The 17,380-nt window shown below is 45.8% G+C and overlaps 1 protein-coding gene across 2 annotated transcripts in view; it reads left to right on the top strand.

Moving 5' to 3' along the window:
• The window catches only part of col24a1 (collagen type XXIV alpha 1), a 454,588-nt gene extending 438,327 nt beyond the window's left edge, over window positions 1–16,261 (top strand). For both annotated transcript variants that reach the window (XM_043698575.2, XM_043698577.2), the window contains 5 exons: window positions 848–913; window positions 2,947–3,115; window positions 3,208–3,314; window positions 5,367–5,585; window positions 14,525–16,261. In XM_043698575.2, the coding sequence (XP_043554510.2) occupies window positions 848–913; window positions 2,947–3,115; window positions 3,208–3,314; window positions 5,367–5,585; window positions 14,525–14,671 (708 nt within the window). In that variant the 3' untranslated portion in view covers window positions 14,672–16,261. The remainder of the gene's footprint in view (window positions 1–847; window positions 914–2,946; window positions 3,116–3,207; window positions 3,315–5,366; window positions 5,586–14,524) is intronic.
• Window positions 16,262–17,380: the final 1,119 nt, after the last annotated feature.

Consider the following 17,380-nt stretch of genomic DNA (forward strand, 5'->3'; position numbering starts at 1 on the left):
GCCCTGACCCCCCCACCCCTGCAGTGTGCTGGGGTAATACCTCAGCTTTCCAAAGGGATACTCTGACTGTCCAATGGAAACGCGTTGAGAAAGGATTGGCTCTTACTTGGTCTATGACTGAAATATCCAGTAGTGCCCAGCTAGTGCACACGTAATTCTTCTCCAAGTGAAGGTGCAAAGATTCTGGGTGAAGACTTTAGGAGGACGTACTGGGTCAGCAATGTCAGAAACTTGAAGCTATGGGAATGGACAGTAAGCAATGGATTCACTCTGGTTGAAGTATTTGGTTTCGTGTCAGTGAAGTGCCAATGAAACTGAAAGGAAGCATTGACAGAACAGGTATGAGGTTGGCCTGGTTACACGGAAACTGTCAGGTTTTTATGTTCATTGTTTTGTGTTTTTACTTGGAATTGCACAGAACATATACTGTGACCAGTCTGTGTCAGTGTTCCTCCTCACCCATGCCTCCTCCCACATATCCGTCATCTCACCCTAACAGGCGTTCTGCACCAATCTCTCTCATGTGTTCATCCAGCTGAAACATATCAATGACGTTCACCTCAAGCACTACCTGTGATAGTGGGTCCCACATTCTTCCCACTCCCTGGGTAATGGGGATGTTTGTATTAGTGACTATCTTACACTGAGCCTAAGTCCTCTTGTGGAGTTGATGGGACTTGGTGTCTAACCTGCACTGAAGTGTTTTGATGTTGATTCTGAATGTTTGAGGTATTCCATTTCACAACACTAACATCCATGAATCTTGCTGAGCAGAAAGTGCAGCAACAGGGCAGTTCTGACTGATGGTTTCTGTTTCTCTCTTTGTCCTTCATGGTTTGTAATGTAGAGACATTCGGATATTAATACCGCGATCCGAGCCTTGATTGCATCCAGTGAAGCCCTGCAGTTTGAGGTGAGTATCCAATCCCATCCTTGACTCAACTGTTTCCTTCGGCATCATCATAAGTGGCCTGCAGGGGGCGATGGTGCCATGGTGGTGATACCTGTGCCCTCCTCATCCAGCAGTAATTGTGGATTCGCATCACATAGGGACAGTTGAGGCGATTTAACCGTGGATAACCAGCTCTGAATGTTTGCTGTCTGTAACATTTGAAGCTAATCTGGTTCATGTGGGAAAGAAATAAGCTATTGCCTCTGAAATGGCCAAGTGAGTCACTCTGTTCCAGGGCAGTTAGGGACAGTAAGAACTGCCAGAGACATCCCATAAAGAAAAATACATTGTTAATCATAGAATCCCCACAGTGTGGGAACAGGCTCTTCGTCCCAATAAGTCCAAATAGATAGGATAGTGAAGAAGGTGTTTGGTATGCTTTCCTTTATTGGTCAGATATTGAGTACAGGAGTTGGGAGGTCATGTTGCGGCTGTACAGGACATTGGTTAGGCCACTGTTGGAATATTGCGTGCAATTCTGGTCTCCTTCCTATTGGAAAGATGTTGTGAAACTTGAAAGGATTCAGAAAAGATTTACAAGGATGCTGCCAGGGTTGGAGGATTTGAGCTACAGGGAGAGGCTGAACAGGCTGGGGCTGTTTTCCCTGGAGCGTCGGAGGCTGACAGGTGACCTTATAGAGGTTTAGAAAATTATGAGGGGCATGGATAGGGTAAATAGGCAAAGTCTTTTCCCTGGGGTGGGGGAGTCCAGAACTAGAGGGCATAGGTTTAGGGTGAGCGGGGAAAGATATAAAAGAGACCTAAGGGGCAACTTTTTCACGCAGAGTGTGTTATATGTATGGAATGAGCTGCCAGAGGAAGTGGTGGAGGCTGGTAGAATTGCAACATTTAAGAGGCATTTGGATGGGTATATGAATAGGAAGGGTTTGGAGGGATATGGGCCGGGTGCTGGCAGGTGGGACTAGATTGGGTTGGGATATCTGGTCAGCATGGAAGGGTTGGACCGAAGGATCTGTTACCAAGCTGTAGATCTCTATGACTCTAAGTCCACACTAACCCAACAAAGAGTAACCCACGCAGACCCATTCCCCGACATTTACCCCTGATAAATGTACCTAACCCACACATCCCTGAACACTGACGGCAATTTCACATGGCCAATTCACCCTAACCGGCACATCTTTGGATTGTGGGAAGAAACCAGAGCACTCAAGGATGGAATCAAGCCCAGGTCCCTGGTGTTCTGAGGTAGCAGTGCTAACCACTGAGCCACCATGCCACCCACTATTAATTGTTTCCTGTTTTAACATTTCATTGCTTGCATCCACAATGCCTGGAAATGCATCTTTAAAAGGTATGTCTTAGTTGACCGCTTTGTCGAACACCTCCCTTCTTTCCACAGGAATGACCCTGAGCTTCCAGTTACCTGCCATTTTAACACACCTCCCCCCCGTTCCCCGGCCAGTGTCTCTGTCTCAGCCTTGCTGTAGTGCTCCAACAAGCTGAAAGAACCACATCTCATTTTCCGCTTGGGAACAGTACAGCCTACAGGACTCAATATCGAGTTCAATAATTCCAAAGGATGTGCACCTTCTCCCATGTCCTTATCACCCACCCACCCCCATCTCCACACACCGGGCCTTGTCATCCAATCAAACAGCCCATTGTCACCACTAACATGGTGCCAGTCAGCAGCTATTGACTCCTCCAGGCTCCCAGTCTGCCCAACAATTTTTTTCTCTCTCTCTCTCTCTCTGGGTTCCATCTCCACCTCACCCCCGACCCCATCTGCACCAAATATACCACCTTTTCCCAGCTACAATCATTTCTGAAGAAGAGTCACTCGACTCGAAACATTAACTTTGCTTTCCCTCTCCACGAATGCTGCCAGACCTGCTGAGTTTTTCCTGCAATTGTTGATTTTTGATCCTGAGTGTGTATTGTTTAGTGTTTGGACCTGGATAGTTTCGCTTTGCTCCTAACTCTCCAGTCTGTGCCCGTTTATCTCACACGTGTTATTAATGTGTTCCTAGAGTTACCAGAACACTGAAATCCCACACATGGAGCAAGGAATGGAGATATTCAAAACTTTACACTATCTCAGCAGTCTGATGCAAAACATCAAGAACCCGCTGGGAACCAAGGAACATCCTGTTCGGGTTTGCCGGGACTTGCTGAACTGTGAAAGTCAATTATCTAATGGTGAGAGGAGCTCTGTACCTGTAGACTGTCTCCTAAAAACAGCAACTGCTCAGCTTCAGGTTTCTGATACAAATCCTTCCTCACCCCTGCAGATAAATACTGGATCGACCCCAACTTGGGCTGCTCTTCGGATACAATCGAAGTATTCTGTAATTTTAACACTGGCCAGACGTGTTTACACCCTGTCACTACATCCAAGGTAACGCCAGGTTCCAGTGAATGTGGAGAGACGGGGGGGAGCGAGGATTGATCACCTCAGACAGAGAAGGTTCACTGATGATTTCACAGAGATGTTCAAAATCATGAAGGGTATTGAGAGAGTCAGTAGAGGGGAATCACCCACAACATTTCAAACAAGTTGGTAAAGCAAATCAAGGCAATATGAAGGTTGTAAAGTTGTTGGGATCTGGAACTTATTTCCCTTAAGGGCAGGGGAAATCAAATCAATAAAAGATACAGAACCAATTTATTAAGAACTGTGGATGCTGGAAATCAGAAACTCGGGAAATGTTAACTCTGATTTGACTCAATCTGAAGCATTAGCTCGGATTTCTCCCCACAGACACTGACAGCTCCGTTGAGCTGATCCACCAATTCCTGGTTTGGTTTGTTTTTTATTCTCTCTCATGGGAAGTGAATGTCATTGCCCCATACAGCATTTACCCAAGGGGTAATACCGCAACTGATACAGCCCGGGGTAATACCGCAACTGATACAGCCCGGGGTAATACCGGGTCTGATACAGCCCGGGGTAATACCGCGACTGATACAGCCCAGGGGTAATACCGCGACTGATACAGTCCAGGGGTAATACCGCGACTGATACAGTCCAGGGGTAATACCGGGACTGATACAGCCCGGGGTAATACCGGGACTGATACAGCCCGGGGTAATACCGGGACTGATACAGCCCGGCGTAATACCGCGACTGATACAGCCCGGGGTAATACCGGGACTGATACAGCCCGGGGTAATACCGGGACTGATACAGCCCGGGGTAATACCGGGACTGATACAGCCCGGCGTAATACCGCGACTGATACAGCCCGGGGTAATACCGGGACTGATACAGTCCACGGGGTAATACCGGGACTGATACAGCCCGGGGTAATACCGGGACTGATACAGTCCAAGGGGTAATACCGGGACTGATACAGTCCATGGGGTAATACCGGGACTGATACAGACCACAGAGTAATACTGGGACTGATACAGACCACAGAGTAATACTGGGACTGATACAGTCCAAGGGGTAATACTGGGACTGATACAGACCACAGAGTAATACTGGGACTGATACAGACCACAGAGTAATACTGGGACTGATACAGTCCAAGGGGTAATACTGGGACTGATACAGACCACAGAGTAATACTGGGACTGATACAGACCACATAGTAATACTGGGACTGATACAGACCACAGAGTAATACTGGGACTGATACAGTCCGGGGTAATACTGAGACTGATACAACCCACATGGTAATACTGGGACTGATACAATCCGGGGTAATACTGAGACTGATACCACCCGTGGGTTAATACTGGGACTGATACAGCCCATGGGGTAATACTGAGACTTGCTGGTCTGTAGCAGAGGGTAGCTGCAATCACGGTACTCCACAATCACTGATCTGATCCTTGGAGAAAGTTTTCCCCTGACTTCCTTTACAAATCCCATCCAGAAATATGGAGCATTGATTAAATCTCCTCATTGCTGATGAAGGGCTCCGGCCCGAAGCGTCGATTCTCCTGCTACTTGGATGCTGCCTGTCCGGCTGTGCTTTTCCAGTACCACACTCTCAACTCTGATCTCCAGCATCTGCAGTCCTCACTGTCTCTTAAATCTTCTCATAACCTTCCCAACTCGAAAGAGATGTGTTGCTGGAAAAGCGCAGCAGGTCGGGCAGCATCCAGGGAACAGGAGAATCGACGTTTCGGGCATAAGCCCTTCTTCAGGAATCCTGAAGAAGGGCTTATGCCCGAAACGTCGATTCTCCTGTTCCTTGGATGCTGCCTGACCTGCTGCGCTTTTCCAGCAACACATTTCCAGCTCTGATCTCCAGCATCTGCAGACCTCACTTTCTCCTCCAACTCGAAAGAGAAACAGCCCCAGCTTCTCCAATTTCTTTGTAACACTGATATTCACATTGTTTGTTTTACATTTCATTAAAAGCCTTTTGTGGTTCACTGTTTGAATTTCATGAATTTTGCATTGATCTTGTTTTTAACCAATGATTTTTCTTTGCAGCTGGATTTTGGAATTGGAAAAGTACAGATGAATTTTTTACATTTGCTCAGTTCTGAAGCCACACAGACCATTACAATTCACTGTCTCAACTTCCCAGTTTGGAAGAACACGACCAACAAGGATCCCTACGCTAATTCCATACACTTCAGAGGATGGAATGGCCAAATATTTAAACCAAATACAGTATTTCAACCCAAAGTTATAAGAGATGGGTGCAAGGTAACTTCCTGTGAATTTTGTAATTAACAATTCAGGTCGGTTTCTGAAATTAAAACGGAAATTTTTGGAAAACAAAACCAAAGAAGGGTCATGTTGGACTCAAAATGTTAAATTCTGCTTTTTCTCCTTAGGTGCTGCCAGACCTGCTGAGTTTCTCCAGCAACTTTCTCTTTTTATTTCAGATTTCCGGCATTTGAGCACTTTGCTTTTACTTCAAGTTAATTGCTTTTGGCGGATTCAGTTTGGGCAACACGGCGGCTCAGTGATTAGCTCTGCTGCCTCACAGAGCCAGGGACCCAAGTTCAATTTTAGCCTCAGGGGAACTGTCTGTGTGGATTAGATTAGATTCCCTACAGGAAACAGGCCCTTAAGCCAATACGTCCACACCGACCCTCCGAAGAGTAAACCACCCCACTAACACCATGGGCACCTAACACCATGGGCAGTTTAGCATGGCCAATTCATAGAACATAGAACATTACAGCGCAGTACTGTCCCTTCGGCCCTCGATGTTGCACCAACCTGTCATACCAGTCTGAAGCCCATCTAACCTACACTATTCCATGTACGTCCATATGCTTGTCCAATGACGACTTAAATGTACTTAAAGTTGGCAAATCTACTACCGTTGCAGGCAAAGCATTCCATACCCTTACTACTCTCTGAGTAAAGAAACTACCTCTGACATCTGTCCTATATCTATCACCCCTCAATTTAAAGCTATGCGCCCTCGTGCTCGCCATCACCATACTTGGAAAAAGACTCTCCCTGTCCACCCTATCTAACCCTCTGATTATCTTATATGTCTCTATTAAGTCACCTCTCAACCTTCTTCTCGCTAACGAAAACAGTCTCAAGTCCCTCAGCCTTTCCTCATAAGACCTTCCCTCCATATCAGGCAACATCCTAGTAAATCTCATCTGCACCCTTTCCAAACCTTCCACATCCTTCTTATAACGCGGTGACCAGAACTGTACACAATACTCCAAGTGCGGCCACACCAGAGTTTTGTACAGCTGTAGCATTACCTCATGGTTCTGGAACTCGATCCCTCTATTAATAAAAGCTAAAACACTGTATGCCTTCTTAACAACCCTGTCAACCTGAGTGGCAACTTTCAAGGATCTGTGTACATGGACACCGAGATCTTTCTGCTCACCTACACTACCAAGAATCTTAACATTAGCCCAGTACTTTGCATTCCAGTTACTCCGACCAAAGTGTATCACCTCACACTTGTCCGCATTAAACTCCATTTGTCACCTCTCAGCCCAGCTCTGCATCCTATCTATGTCTCTCTGCAACCTACTACATCCTTCGTCATTATCTACAACTCCACCGACCTTAGTGTCATCCACAAATGTACTAACCCACCCTTCTAAGCCCTCATCCAGGTCGTTTATAAAAATGACGAACAGCAGTGGACCCAACACCGACCCTTGCAGTACACCACTGGTAACTGGACTCGAGGATGAACATTTCCCATCAACCACCACCCTCTGTCCTCTTTCAGCAAGCCAACTACTGATCCAAACTGCTATGTCTCCCACAATCCCATTCCACCGCAATTTGTTCAATAGCCTACTGTGGGGAACCTTATCGAACACCTTGTTGAAATCCATATACATCACATCAACCGGTTTACTCTCATCTACCTGTTTGATCACCTTCTCAAAGAACTCAGTAAGGTTTGTGAGGCACGACCTACCCTTCACAAAACCCTGCTGACTATCCCTAATCAAATTATTCTTTTCTGGATGATTATAAATCCTGTCTCTCATAACCTCTTCCAATACTTTACCAACAACTGAAGTAAGGCTCACTGGTCTATAATTACCAGGGTTGTCTCTACTTCCCTTCTTGAACAGGGGAACCAAATTTGCTATCCTCCAGTTTTCTGGCACGATTCCTGTAGACAATGATGATTTAAAGACCAATGCCAAAGGCTTGGCAATCTCCCAGAGGATCCTAGGATAAATCCCATCCGGCACAGGGGACTTATCGATTTTCACACTCACTGCAGGATTTCTAATACCTCTTCCTTGTGAACCTCAATTCCACCCCCAGTCTAGTAGCCTGTATCTCAGTATTCTCCTCGACAACATTGTCGTTTTCTAGAGTGAATACTGTCGAAAAATATTTATTTAGTGCTTCCACTATCTCCTCTGACTCCACACACAACTTCCCACTATTATCCTTGATTGGCCCTAATTTAACTCTCGTCATTCTTTTATTCCTTAAATACCTATAGAAAGCCTTAGGGTTTACCCTGATCCTATCCACCAACAACTTCTCATGTCTCCTCCTGGCTCTTCTGAGCTCTCTCTTTAGGTCTTTCCTGGCTATCTTGTAACCCTCAAGCGCCCTAACTGAGCCTTCACATCTCATCCTAACATAAGCCTTCTTTTTCCTCTTGAGCAGAGATTGCACTTCCTTCGTAAACCATGGCTCCCGTGTTCTACAGCTTCCTCCCTGCCTGACAGGTACATACTTATCTAGGACACACAGTAGCTTTTCCTTGAATAATGTGCCCATTTCTAATGTGCCCATCCCCTGCAGTTTCCTTCCCCATCCTATGCTTCCTAAATCTTTCCTAATCGCATCGTAATTGCCTATCCCCCAGCTGTAACTCTTGCCCAGTGGTATACACCTATCCCTTTCCATCACTAAAGTAAACATAACAGAATTGTGATCGCTATCACCAAAGTGCTCACCTACTTCCAAGTCTAACACCTGGCCGGGCTCATTACCCAGTACCAAATCTAAAGTGGCTTCGCCCCTTGTAGGCCCTGTCTACATACTGTGTCAGGAAGCCCTCCTGCACACACTGGACAGAAACTGACCCATCTATAGTACTCATACTGTAGTGATCCCAGTCAATATTTGGAAGGTTGAAGTCCCCATGACAACTACCCTGTCTCTCTCACTCCTGTCGAGAATCATCTTTGCTATCCTTTCCTCTACACCTCTGGAACTATTCGGAGGCCTATAGAAAACTCCCAACAGAGTGACCTCTCCTTTCCTGTTTCTAACCTTAGCCCGTACTACCTCAGTTGACGAGTTCCCAAACATCCTTTCTGCAACTGTAATACTTTCCTTGACCAACAATACCACACCTCCTCCTCTTTTACCATCTTCTCTGTTCTTACTGAACCATCTAAATCCTGGAACCTGCAATAACTATTCCTGTCCCTGTTCTATCCATGTCTCCGAAATGGCCACAACATCGAAGTCCCAGGTACCAACCTATGCTTCAAGTTCACCCACCTTATTTCAGATGCTCCTGGCGTTGAAGTTGACACACTTCAAACCAACTTCTTGCTTGCCGGTACCATCTTGTGTCCCTGAAACTTGATTTCGGACCTCCCTACTCTCAACCTTTTCTATACTCGAACTACAATTTTGGTCCCCATCCCCCTGCTAGATTAGTTTAAACCCACCCCAATAGCCTTAGCAAATTTCCTCCCCAGGATATTGGTACCCCTCTGGTTCAGATGAAGACCATCCTGCTTGTAGAGATCCCACCTACCCCAGAAAGAGCCCCAATTATCCAAGAATCCAAAACCCTCCCTCCTGCACCATCCCTGTAGCCACGTGTTCAACTCCTCTCTCTCCATATTCCTTGCCTCACTAGAACGTGGCACGGGCAACAAATCAGAGACAACAATTCTGTTCGTCTTAGCTCTAAGCTTCCATCCTAGCTCCCTGAATTTCTGCCTTAAATCCCCATCTCTCTTCCTACCTATGTCGTTGGTGCCTATGTGGACCACAACTTGGGCCTGCTCCCCCTCCCGCTTAAGGATCTCAAAAACATGATCAGAGACATCATGAACCCTGGCACCTGGGAGGCAACACACCAACCGTGAGTCTCTCTCATCCCCACAGAACCTCCTATCTGTCCCCCTAACTATGGAGTCCCCAATGACTACTGCTCTGCTCTTCTCTCTTCCCTTCTGAGCAGCAGGGACAGACTCTGTGCCAGAGCCCTGTGCCCCATTGCTTTCCCCTGGTAGGTCCCCCCCCCCCAACAGTATCCAAAACGGTATACTTATTGTTATGGGGAATGGCCACAGGGGATCCCTGCACTGCCTAAACTGCACATCTTTTGGATTGTGGGAGGAAACCGAAGCATCCAAAGGAAACCCACTCAGACATGGGAAGAATGTGCAAACTCCACACAGACAGTCGCCCGAGGCAGGAATTGAACCTGTGTCCTTGGCGCTGTGAGCCACCGTGCTACCCCGAACATGGAGTTTCCTTGTTCTCCCCATGTCTGCGTGGGTTTCCTCCGGGTGCTCCAGTTTCCTCCCACAGTCCAAAGATGTGCGGGTTACGTGGATTGGTCCTGGGAAAAGCAGGTTTACAGGGATAGAATAGGGGGATGGATCTGGATGTGATCCTCTTTGGAGGATCAGGATGGGCCAAATGGCCTACTTCCACACTGAAGGATTCCATGATCACAGATACCTTATTGAGCTACTCAGAAAATGTTGGGAGTAACATAACACAGAACCTAAGACAGAGACATTACCTCCCCCTTTGTTCTCACCATATCCTTCCACTCCTTTCTCTCTCCTGTGCTAATCCAGTTTCCCCTTAAATATATCAATTTTGTTCATCCCAACCACTCCCTGTGGGAGCTGGTTCCACATTCCCACAATTCTCCTGAGAAGGAAATTTCTCCTGAATCCTGACTGGATTTATTAACGTATCTCTTATAATAATGGTCTCTCGTTTTAACCCCTCATAGAACCATCACCTCTTCCCTCACCACCCTTTTGATATTGCAAAGAAATTCAAAGCCCAGTCTTCTGTTTTCTGAAATAAACGTTTCCGATCTGTTCAGATTTCAGATTGGGGAGATGATGGTCTCATGACACTATCACTCAAACTGTTGTTCTAGAAACACAGCAAATGTTCTGGGAACCCAGGTTCAAATCCTGCCATGGGATTGAATTTGAATTCAGTGAACATCTGGAATTAGGAGTCTGATCATGACCATGAATCCATTGACAAGTGTTGGGGGAAAACTTCATCTGGTTCACTAATATCCATTAGGGAAGGAAATTGCCATCCTTACCTGGTCTGGCCTACATGTGACTCCAGACCCACAGCAATGTGGTTGACTCTTGACTACCCTCTGGGCAATTTGGGATGGGTAATAAATGCTGACCTAGTCAGTCCTATGAGGAATTTAAAAATGATTTTCCTGAAGGATGTAACCTCCCATTTCTGGCTTTATTATTTTCAATCTGTTCTTGCGCTCACCCAGTACCTGATCAGTCTTGATTCTATAATGTCAAGTCCAGAATTAGAGTCATAGAGATGTATAGCACAGAAACAGACCCTTCGGTCCAACTTGTCCATGCCGACCACATATCCTGAATTCATCTAGTCCTATTTGCCACCACTTGGCCCATATCCCTCTGAATCCTTCCTATTCATACACCCATCCAGATGCTGTAATTGAATCAGCCTCCACCACTTCCTCTGGCAACTCATTCCGTACACGCACCACCTCTGTGTGAAAAATTTGCACCTTAGTGTCCCTTTTAAATCTTTACCTTCTCACCATAAACTTATGCCCCCTAGTTCTGGACTCCCCCATCCTGAGGAAAAGACCTTGTCTACTTCCCCTATCCATGCCCCTCATGATTTTATTCAATTATTGTTAAACAGAATGGTACTGTACATGGTTTCAGCAAAGCACTGATTAATGCATCAGCTTGATTTCATACTTGAGAAGTGCAATGTTCTGCAGAAAGCATGACCTGGAACCAGATCCCAGGTTTCAAATTACATGAGTTTGCAGAATGAATCAAAATTATACCATACACGACATTCACCTCAGCACATCAGTGAACTGTCAATGTACTTTCAGTTGTCAAATAGCCAATGAACATACAGGCAAAATATCTTTCTGCCATGCAAGTGCTGTAATAGTAGCACCAAATCTCTAATGTCATATTCACAGGTTCAAGACAACTTTAACATTATCTCTCCACTTCTCATTGCATTCCCTCCATTCCAAAAGGTCAGCTGGTGAATGATGGAACGGGAACCAAGCTTTGTGCAGTTTTTTATATTTTAACATTCTCCCCGTGTCTGCATGGACTTCCTCCATGTGCTCCAGTTTACTCCCACAATCCAAAGATGTGCACATTAGATGAATTGGCCAAGCTAAATTGCCCATAGTGTCTGGGGATATGCAGGCTCGATGGATTAGCCACAGGAAATGCAGGGTTACAGGGATAGGGTGGGGGGAGTGGGTCAGGGTGGGATGCTCTTTGGAGAGTCAGTGTGGACTCCATGGGCCGAATGGCCTGCTTCCACACTGTAGGAATTCTATATTAAACACCCACACCCACTGATTAGTCTGTGTCTACTTATAGGAGCTTAAGTGAATGACCAGTTCATGTCCACAACCTGCAATCAATTCAAATACAATTCTGTCACAATACCTCTAGCAATAAGCTCTACTGCTTGGCTTGTACACATTTTTATTCATGTAGGTAAAAACAAGGACTGCAGATGCTGGAACCAGAGTCTAGGTTAGAGTGGTGCTGGAAAAGCACAGCAGGTCAGGCAGCATCTGAGGAGCAGGAAAATCTGTGTGACATTTAGACACACCATTGTTCTACCATTCTCACATTCCAATCACTTAATCGGCTCTATCAGCAGCCTTCCTATCCCAGCACTCCAACATCCTCCCCACCCCCAAACTATTGAATAAACGCCGTCCTGTCCACACTTTACTTCAGCTCTGATGGAGAGTCATCTAGACTCGAAATGTTAGCTTGCTCTCTCTCCATGAGTGCTGTCTGACCTGCTGGGATCTCCGGCTTTTATTATTTTCAGTACAGATTCCAGCATCTGCAGTGATTTGATCCTGCTGATTACTTTTAGATTGCTTCAGTGAGCTGAATTTAAATTCTGGGGTAGCAGTGTTGGGATTTGAACTTGTGTCTCCACCTCATTAACCATTAACTCTGCAACGCACTGTCTGGGAGGATCACAGAGTCATAGAGTCCGACAGCACACAGACAAGCCCTTTGGCCCAAACTGGTCCATACCGACCAAAATGTCCATCCACGCTAACCCCATTTCCCTGAGCTTGGCCCATATCCTTCTAAATCTTTCCTATCCATATATTTGTCCAAATGCCTTTTAAATGTTGTTAATGTACCCGCCTCAACCACTTCCACTGGCAGCTCATTCCATATGCATACCACCTTCTGTGTAAAATAGTTGCCCCTCAGGTTCCCTTTTCTTCTTTCCCCTCTAACCTTAAACCAATGCCCTCTAGCTCTCGATCCCCCATTCCTGGGAAAAAGACTGACCACATCCACACTATCCCTGCCTCTCATGATGTTATACACCTTTATTAGGTCCCCCCTCAGTCTCCTACGCTCTAAAGAAAAAGGTCCATCCTTGTCCAACCTCTCCCTATAACTCAGACCCTTGAGTCCTGGCAATCCTTGGAAATTTCTTCTGCACTTCCAGTTTAATAATATCCTTCCGGTAGCAAGGTGACTGAAACTGAACACAATACTCCAAGTGTGGCCTCACGAACATCCTGCACAACTGCAACATAACTGCCCAACTTCTATGCTCAATGCCCTGACTGATGAAGGCTAGTGTGCCAAAAGCCTTCTTCACTGCCCTGCCTACCTGGGACTCCACTTCCAGAGAACCGTGCACCTGAACTCCAAGGTCCCTCTGTTCCACTACACTCCTTAAGGCCCCGCCATTCTCCATGAAACTCCTACCTTGATTTGACTTTCCAAAATGCACGATCTCACACAGTCATAGAGATGTACAGCATGGAAACAGACCCTTCGGTCCAACCCGTCCAGGCCGACCAGATATCCCAACCCAATCTAGTCCCACCTGTCAGCACCCGGCCCATATCCCTCTAAACCCTTCCTATTCATAGACCCATCCAGATGCCTTTTAAATGTTGAAATTGTACCAGTCTCCACCACCTCCTCTGGCAGCTCATTCCATGCACATACCACCCTCTATGTGAAAACTTTGTCTCTTTTATATTTTTCCCCTCTCACCCTAAACCTATGCCCTCTAGTTTTGGACTCCCCGACCCCAGGGAAAGACCTTGAGTATTTATCCTATCCATGCCCCTCATGATTTTATAAACCTCTATAAGGTCACCCGTCAGCCTCCATCGTTCCAGGGAAAACAGCCCCAGCCTGTTCAACCTCCCCCTATAGCTCAAATCCTCCAACCCTGGCAACATCCTTGTAAATCTTTTCTGAACCCTTTCAAGTTTCACAACATCTTTCTGATAGGAAGGAGACCAGAATTGCACGCAATTTTCCAACTTAAACTAACTTAAACTTATCTATATTCAACTCCATTTGCCATTTCTTGGCCCATTTCCCCAGCTGATCAAGGTCCTGCTGCAATTTCACAACCTTTAAAAAGTACTTGGATGAGCACTTGAGATGTCATAACATTTGAGGCTATGGGTCTAATGCTGGTAAGTGGGACTAGTGTAGATTTAGTGGTATGGTCTAGAAGGGCCTGTACTGTATCATTTGGTGATAAACAGACATCTGAATCACATATTGGTAACCTAGTCGATATACCCATATACTAGTGGATGAGCCTTGCTAGATTGTGCCACTCGAGTGATCTATGTGTCAGTGAATCATCGAATTTTACAGAACATACTAACTGTAGGCTCCTGAAAGAGCTACCCAGCTAGTCCCATTCTCAGCCTTATCTCTGTCACCCCCTAACTTCATCACCATCAATTCCATTTCACCAGCTGCCTGGGTGCAATTTGAACCAGTATTTGTTTGGATCCTCTGGTTTACAGGTCCATCGTCAATTCAGCGGGGCTACCAACTCAACAGTGTCCCCCAAAATCCCTCTGCTCCTCGACTCTGCTTTGACTCTGATTTGTTCGTTCATTACAGATTCAAGATGGGACATGGCGACAGACACAATTTGTTTTCGACACTCAGTTTGTTAGTCAACTTCCAATCGTTGAAATTCATGAGCTCCCTCATGTCACGTCAGCGAGGCAGTACCGGGTAGAAATTGGTCCAGTGTGCTTTCTGTAGGAGGACACCGGAACTGAGTTACCCTCATTAACTCGGTCAGCAAGCCAGCCTCCCTGGAGCTGTCAGCTTTTGGAGAGATTATCTCTGTTCGCTGCGGAGCGTTCAGGAACATTTTTGATTCAAACTGACTCCTCAGGAAGAGTGAATTGATGCCTCTCTGTCTCAGTCACTGCGGTTAGCTGGAAATGAAGGCATTTGATGTATCGGGCACAATATTCTGTGCTCCAAGTCATAGTTCTGACTCCAATGGTCATGGAATCTTTCAGTAATGTATCGGTTGTGATTTCAGCTCCAGTCACTTAGTCAAGACTGAGAAAGAAAGACCCTTAATAGCACTGAAGACTACTTGTTGCAGAAATGTGCAATGTCTTCCCATGAGAGGTGGAAGACAGCTCGGAACAAGTGCGCAGTTTTATCTAATCTTGTCCAAATGTGGAAGAGTCCTCTACCTCTGATTCGCTGCCTGTTTCCATCCTGACTCTGATTTTGACAGGTCTGGAAGTTCCTCATGTTCAACAGGCCTGTTTGTTGAGAGACCTGTCTTGCCCACTTCCTGGAGGGACACAGGGTTAGGTCAGGGTGATTCCCAATCAGATTCAGGCCATTGTTGGTGTTTGATACTGGCTCAGCAATGATCTTTCTGCTGTCTGTGCAGGTAAATATTGGTCCTCAACTGAGGAGGGTCTAATTTATCCGGAGCCAGGTTGATTATAAACACCACTTGATGGTAAAAAGCTTGTCCCCAGTGCATTTTGGAACAACACCCTTGTTTGGATATTGGGTGACAGAGTTGCCAATGAGGACTCACTCTCCACTGATAGGCATGCCCCCTTGGCACCGACTCAACCCTCCACTTCCTTCCCTGTCCCGCCAACACCACCCCAATTCTTAAACCCCAACTTTCCAAAGTGCAAGTTGTTGGACAGGTTCGAAAAGAGCATAAGAAATCCCGGTGCCAACACTCAGCAGAAGGCATTCTGTCATGGAGCACCAAGCACAGACACAGAGCCAGGCACTTACCTATCCCACATCTGGTAGTAGTTCAACAGGTGAGGTTTTTTGGGTCCACCTAGACCAAGGTGGGTACTGAATCCTGGGTACTGACTTACACATTGGCATTCTCAGGTGATGCCCCTTTCCCTGTCATTCCTGAACCTCAGTGTTTGCTCATGCGATGGACATCTCATTTCAACAGATACAGATAGAGGGAACTGCACGCTATAACTGCACACCACATCTGCCTCCTGGGTGTCCTAGGTGCTAATATTAATAAGGTGCTACCGTTTTGATATTATGTTGTTTTTTGAAATGTATGTACTGGCTACATTCAGTATTTTTCTGTTTCAAAAGTACTTATTTGGTCATTTATTTCTATCAGAAACATTATTTATATGAACTGTGTAATTATACCAATTGTGTCTTACATTGTATGGAAGTGCTGTACAGATTGGCACAGTGTGTGTGTGGTGACTGTAGATAGATGAAAATGCTTTGCTAGTTAGAGGAATGTTGTAGAACAACTACATGCTTTCTGTTCAGCTTTAAGGTTGTACCTTGCCTTTATATATTAAATTTTGATCTCTCACTCAATGACATGCAATTTAATGTTATTTGTGTATATTTTGTATAGTTGATTTAGGACTGGGTCAAACAATTTATAGGTTAAAAACAATGACTGCAGATGCCGGAAGAGCACAGTAAAATACTGCTCCTTGAATGCTACCTGAACTGCTGTGCTCTTCCAGCACCGCTAATCCAGAATCAAACAATTTATAGTCAGTTAATCAATTAAAGGTTTTATTTAACCTGTTATTATTAGAATTGTAAAGACAGTGAAAGTCTATTTCATCTGAGTTATTGAATTCCCATTCCACATCAGCATGCCATTATCACCAGGAAAACTGTAAAAATGTTATTAATTTATAGCCTTTATTGCTTGTTTACTGAAACTAACTTAACAAACTGACTTCACTCAATACAAAAGGTAAAGTCACTGTGGCCAGGAGGATGATGGAATACTCCCCACTTGCCTGGATGGGGGCAGCTCCAACAACACTCAAGAAGTTTGACACCATCTAGGACAGAGCAGCTGCTTGATTGGCACCATATCCACAAGCATCCACTCCCTCCACCATCGACGCTCAGTAGCAGCAGTGTATACTAACTATAAGATGCACTGCAGAAATTCACCAAAGATCCTCAGACCCACGAGCACTTTCATCTAGAAGGACAAGGGCAGCAGATACATGGGAACACCACCCCCATGAGTTTCCCTCCAAGCCACCCACCATCCTGACTTGGAAATATATCGCCATTCCTTCACTGTCACTGAGTCAAAATCCTGGAATTCCTTCCCTAAGGACATTGTGGGTCACCCAACAGTGCATGAACTGCAGAGGTTCAAGAAGGCAGCTCACCCCCACCTTCTCAAGGGGCAACTAGGGATGGGCAATAAGTGCTGACCCAGCCAGCGACACCCACATCCCACAAAATGAACATGTTTTTTAAAAAGTCTTACCAGACCCAAGAGGCTGCTGTCTCATTAGAGAGCAAGGAACGAGTGGTGGTGTTTTAACCTGAGGGTCACCATGCCCCAGACAAAGGGCGAGGTTGAGAAGACAGCCCTGCACGGTTACCCTCAGCTGATGTGAGACTGGAACCCACACTGTTGGTGTCACTGTACACTGTAAACCAGCCATCCAACCAACT

This window comes from Chiloscyllium plagiosum, unplaced genomic scaffold (genome assembly GCF_037043375.1).
Source record: "Chiloscyllium plagiosum isolate Xiang-an unplaced genomic scaffold, Cpla_swu_hap1 HiC_scaffold_9, whole genome shotgun sequence".
NCBI lineage: Eukaryota > Metazoa > Chordata > Chondrichthyes > Orectolobiformes > Hemiscylliidae > Chiloscyllium > Chiloscyllium plagiosum.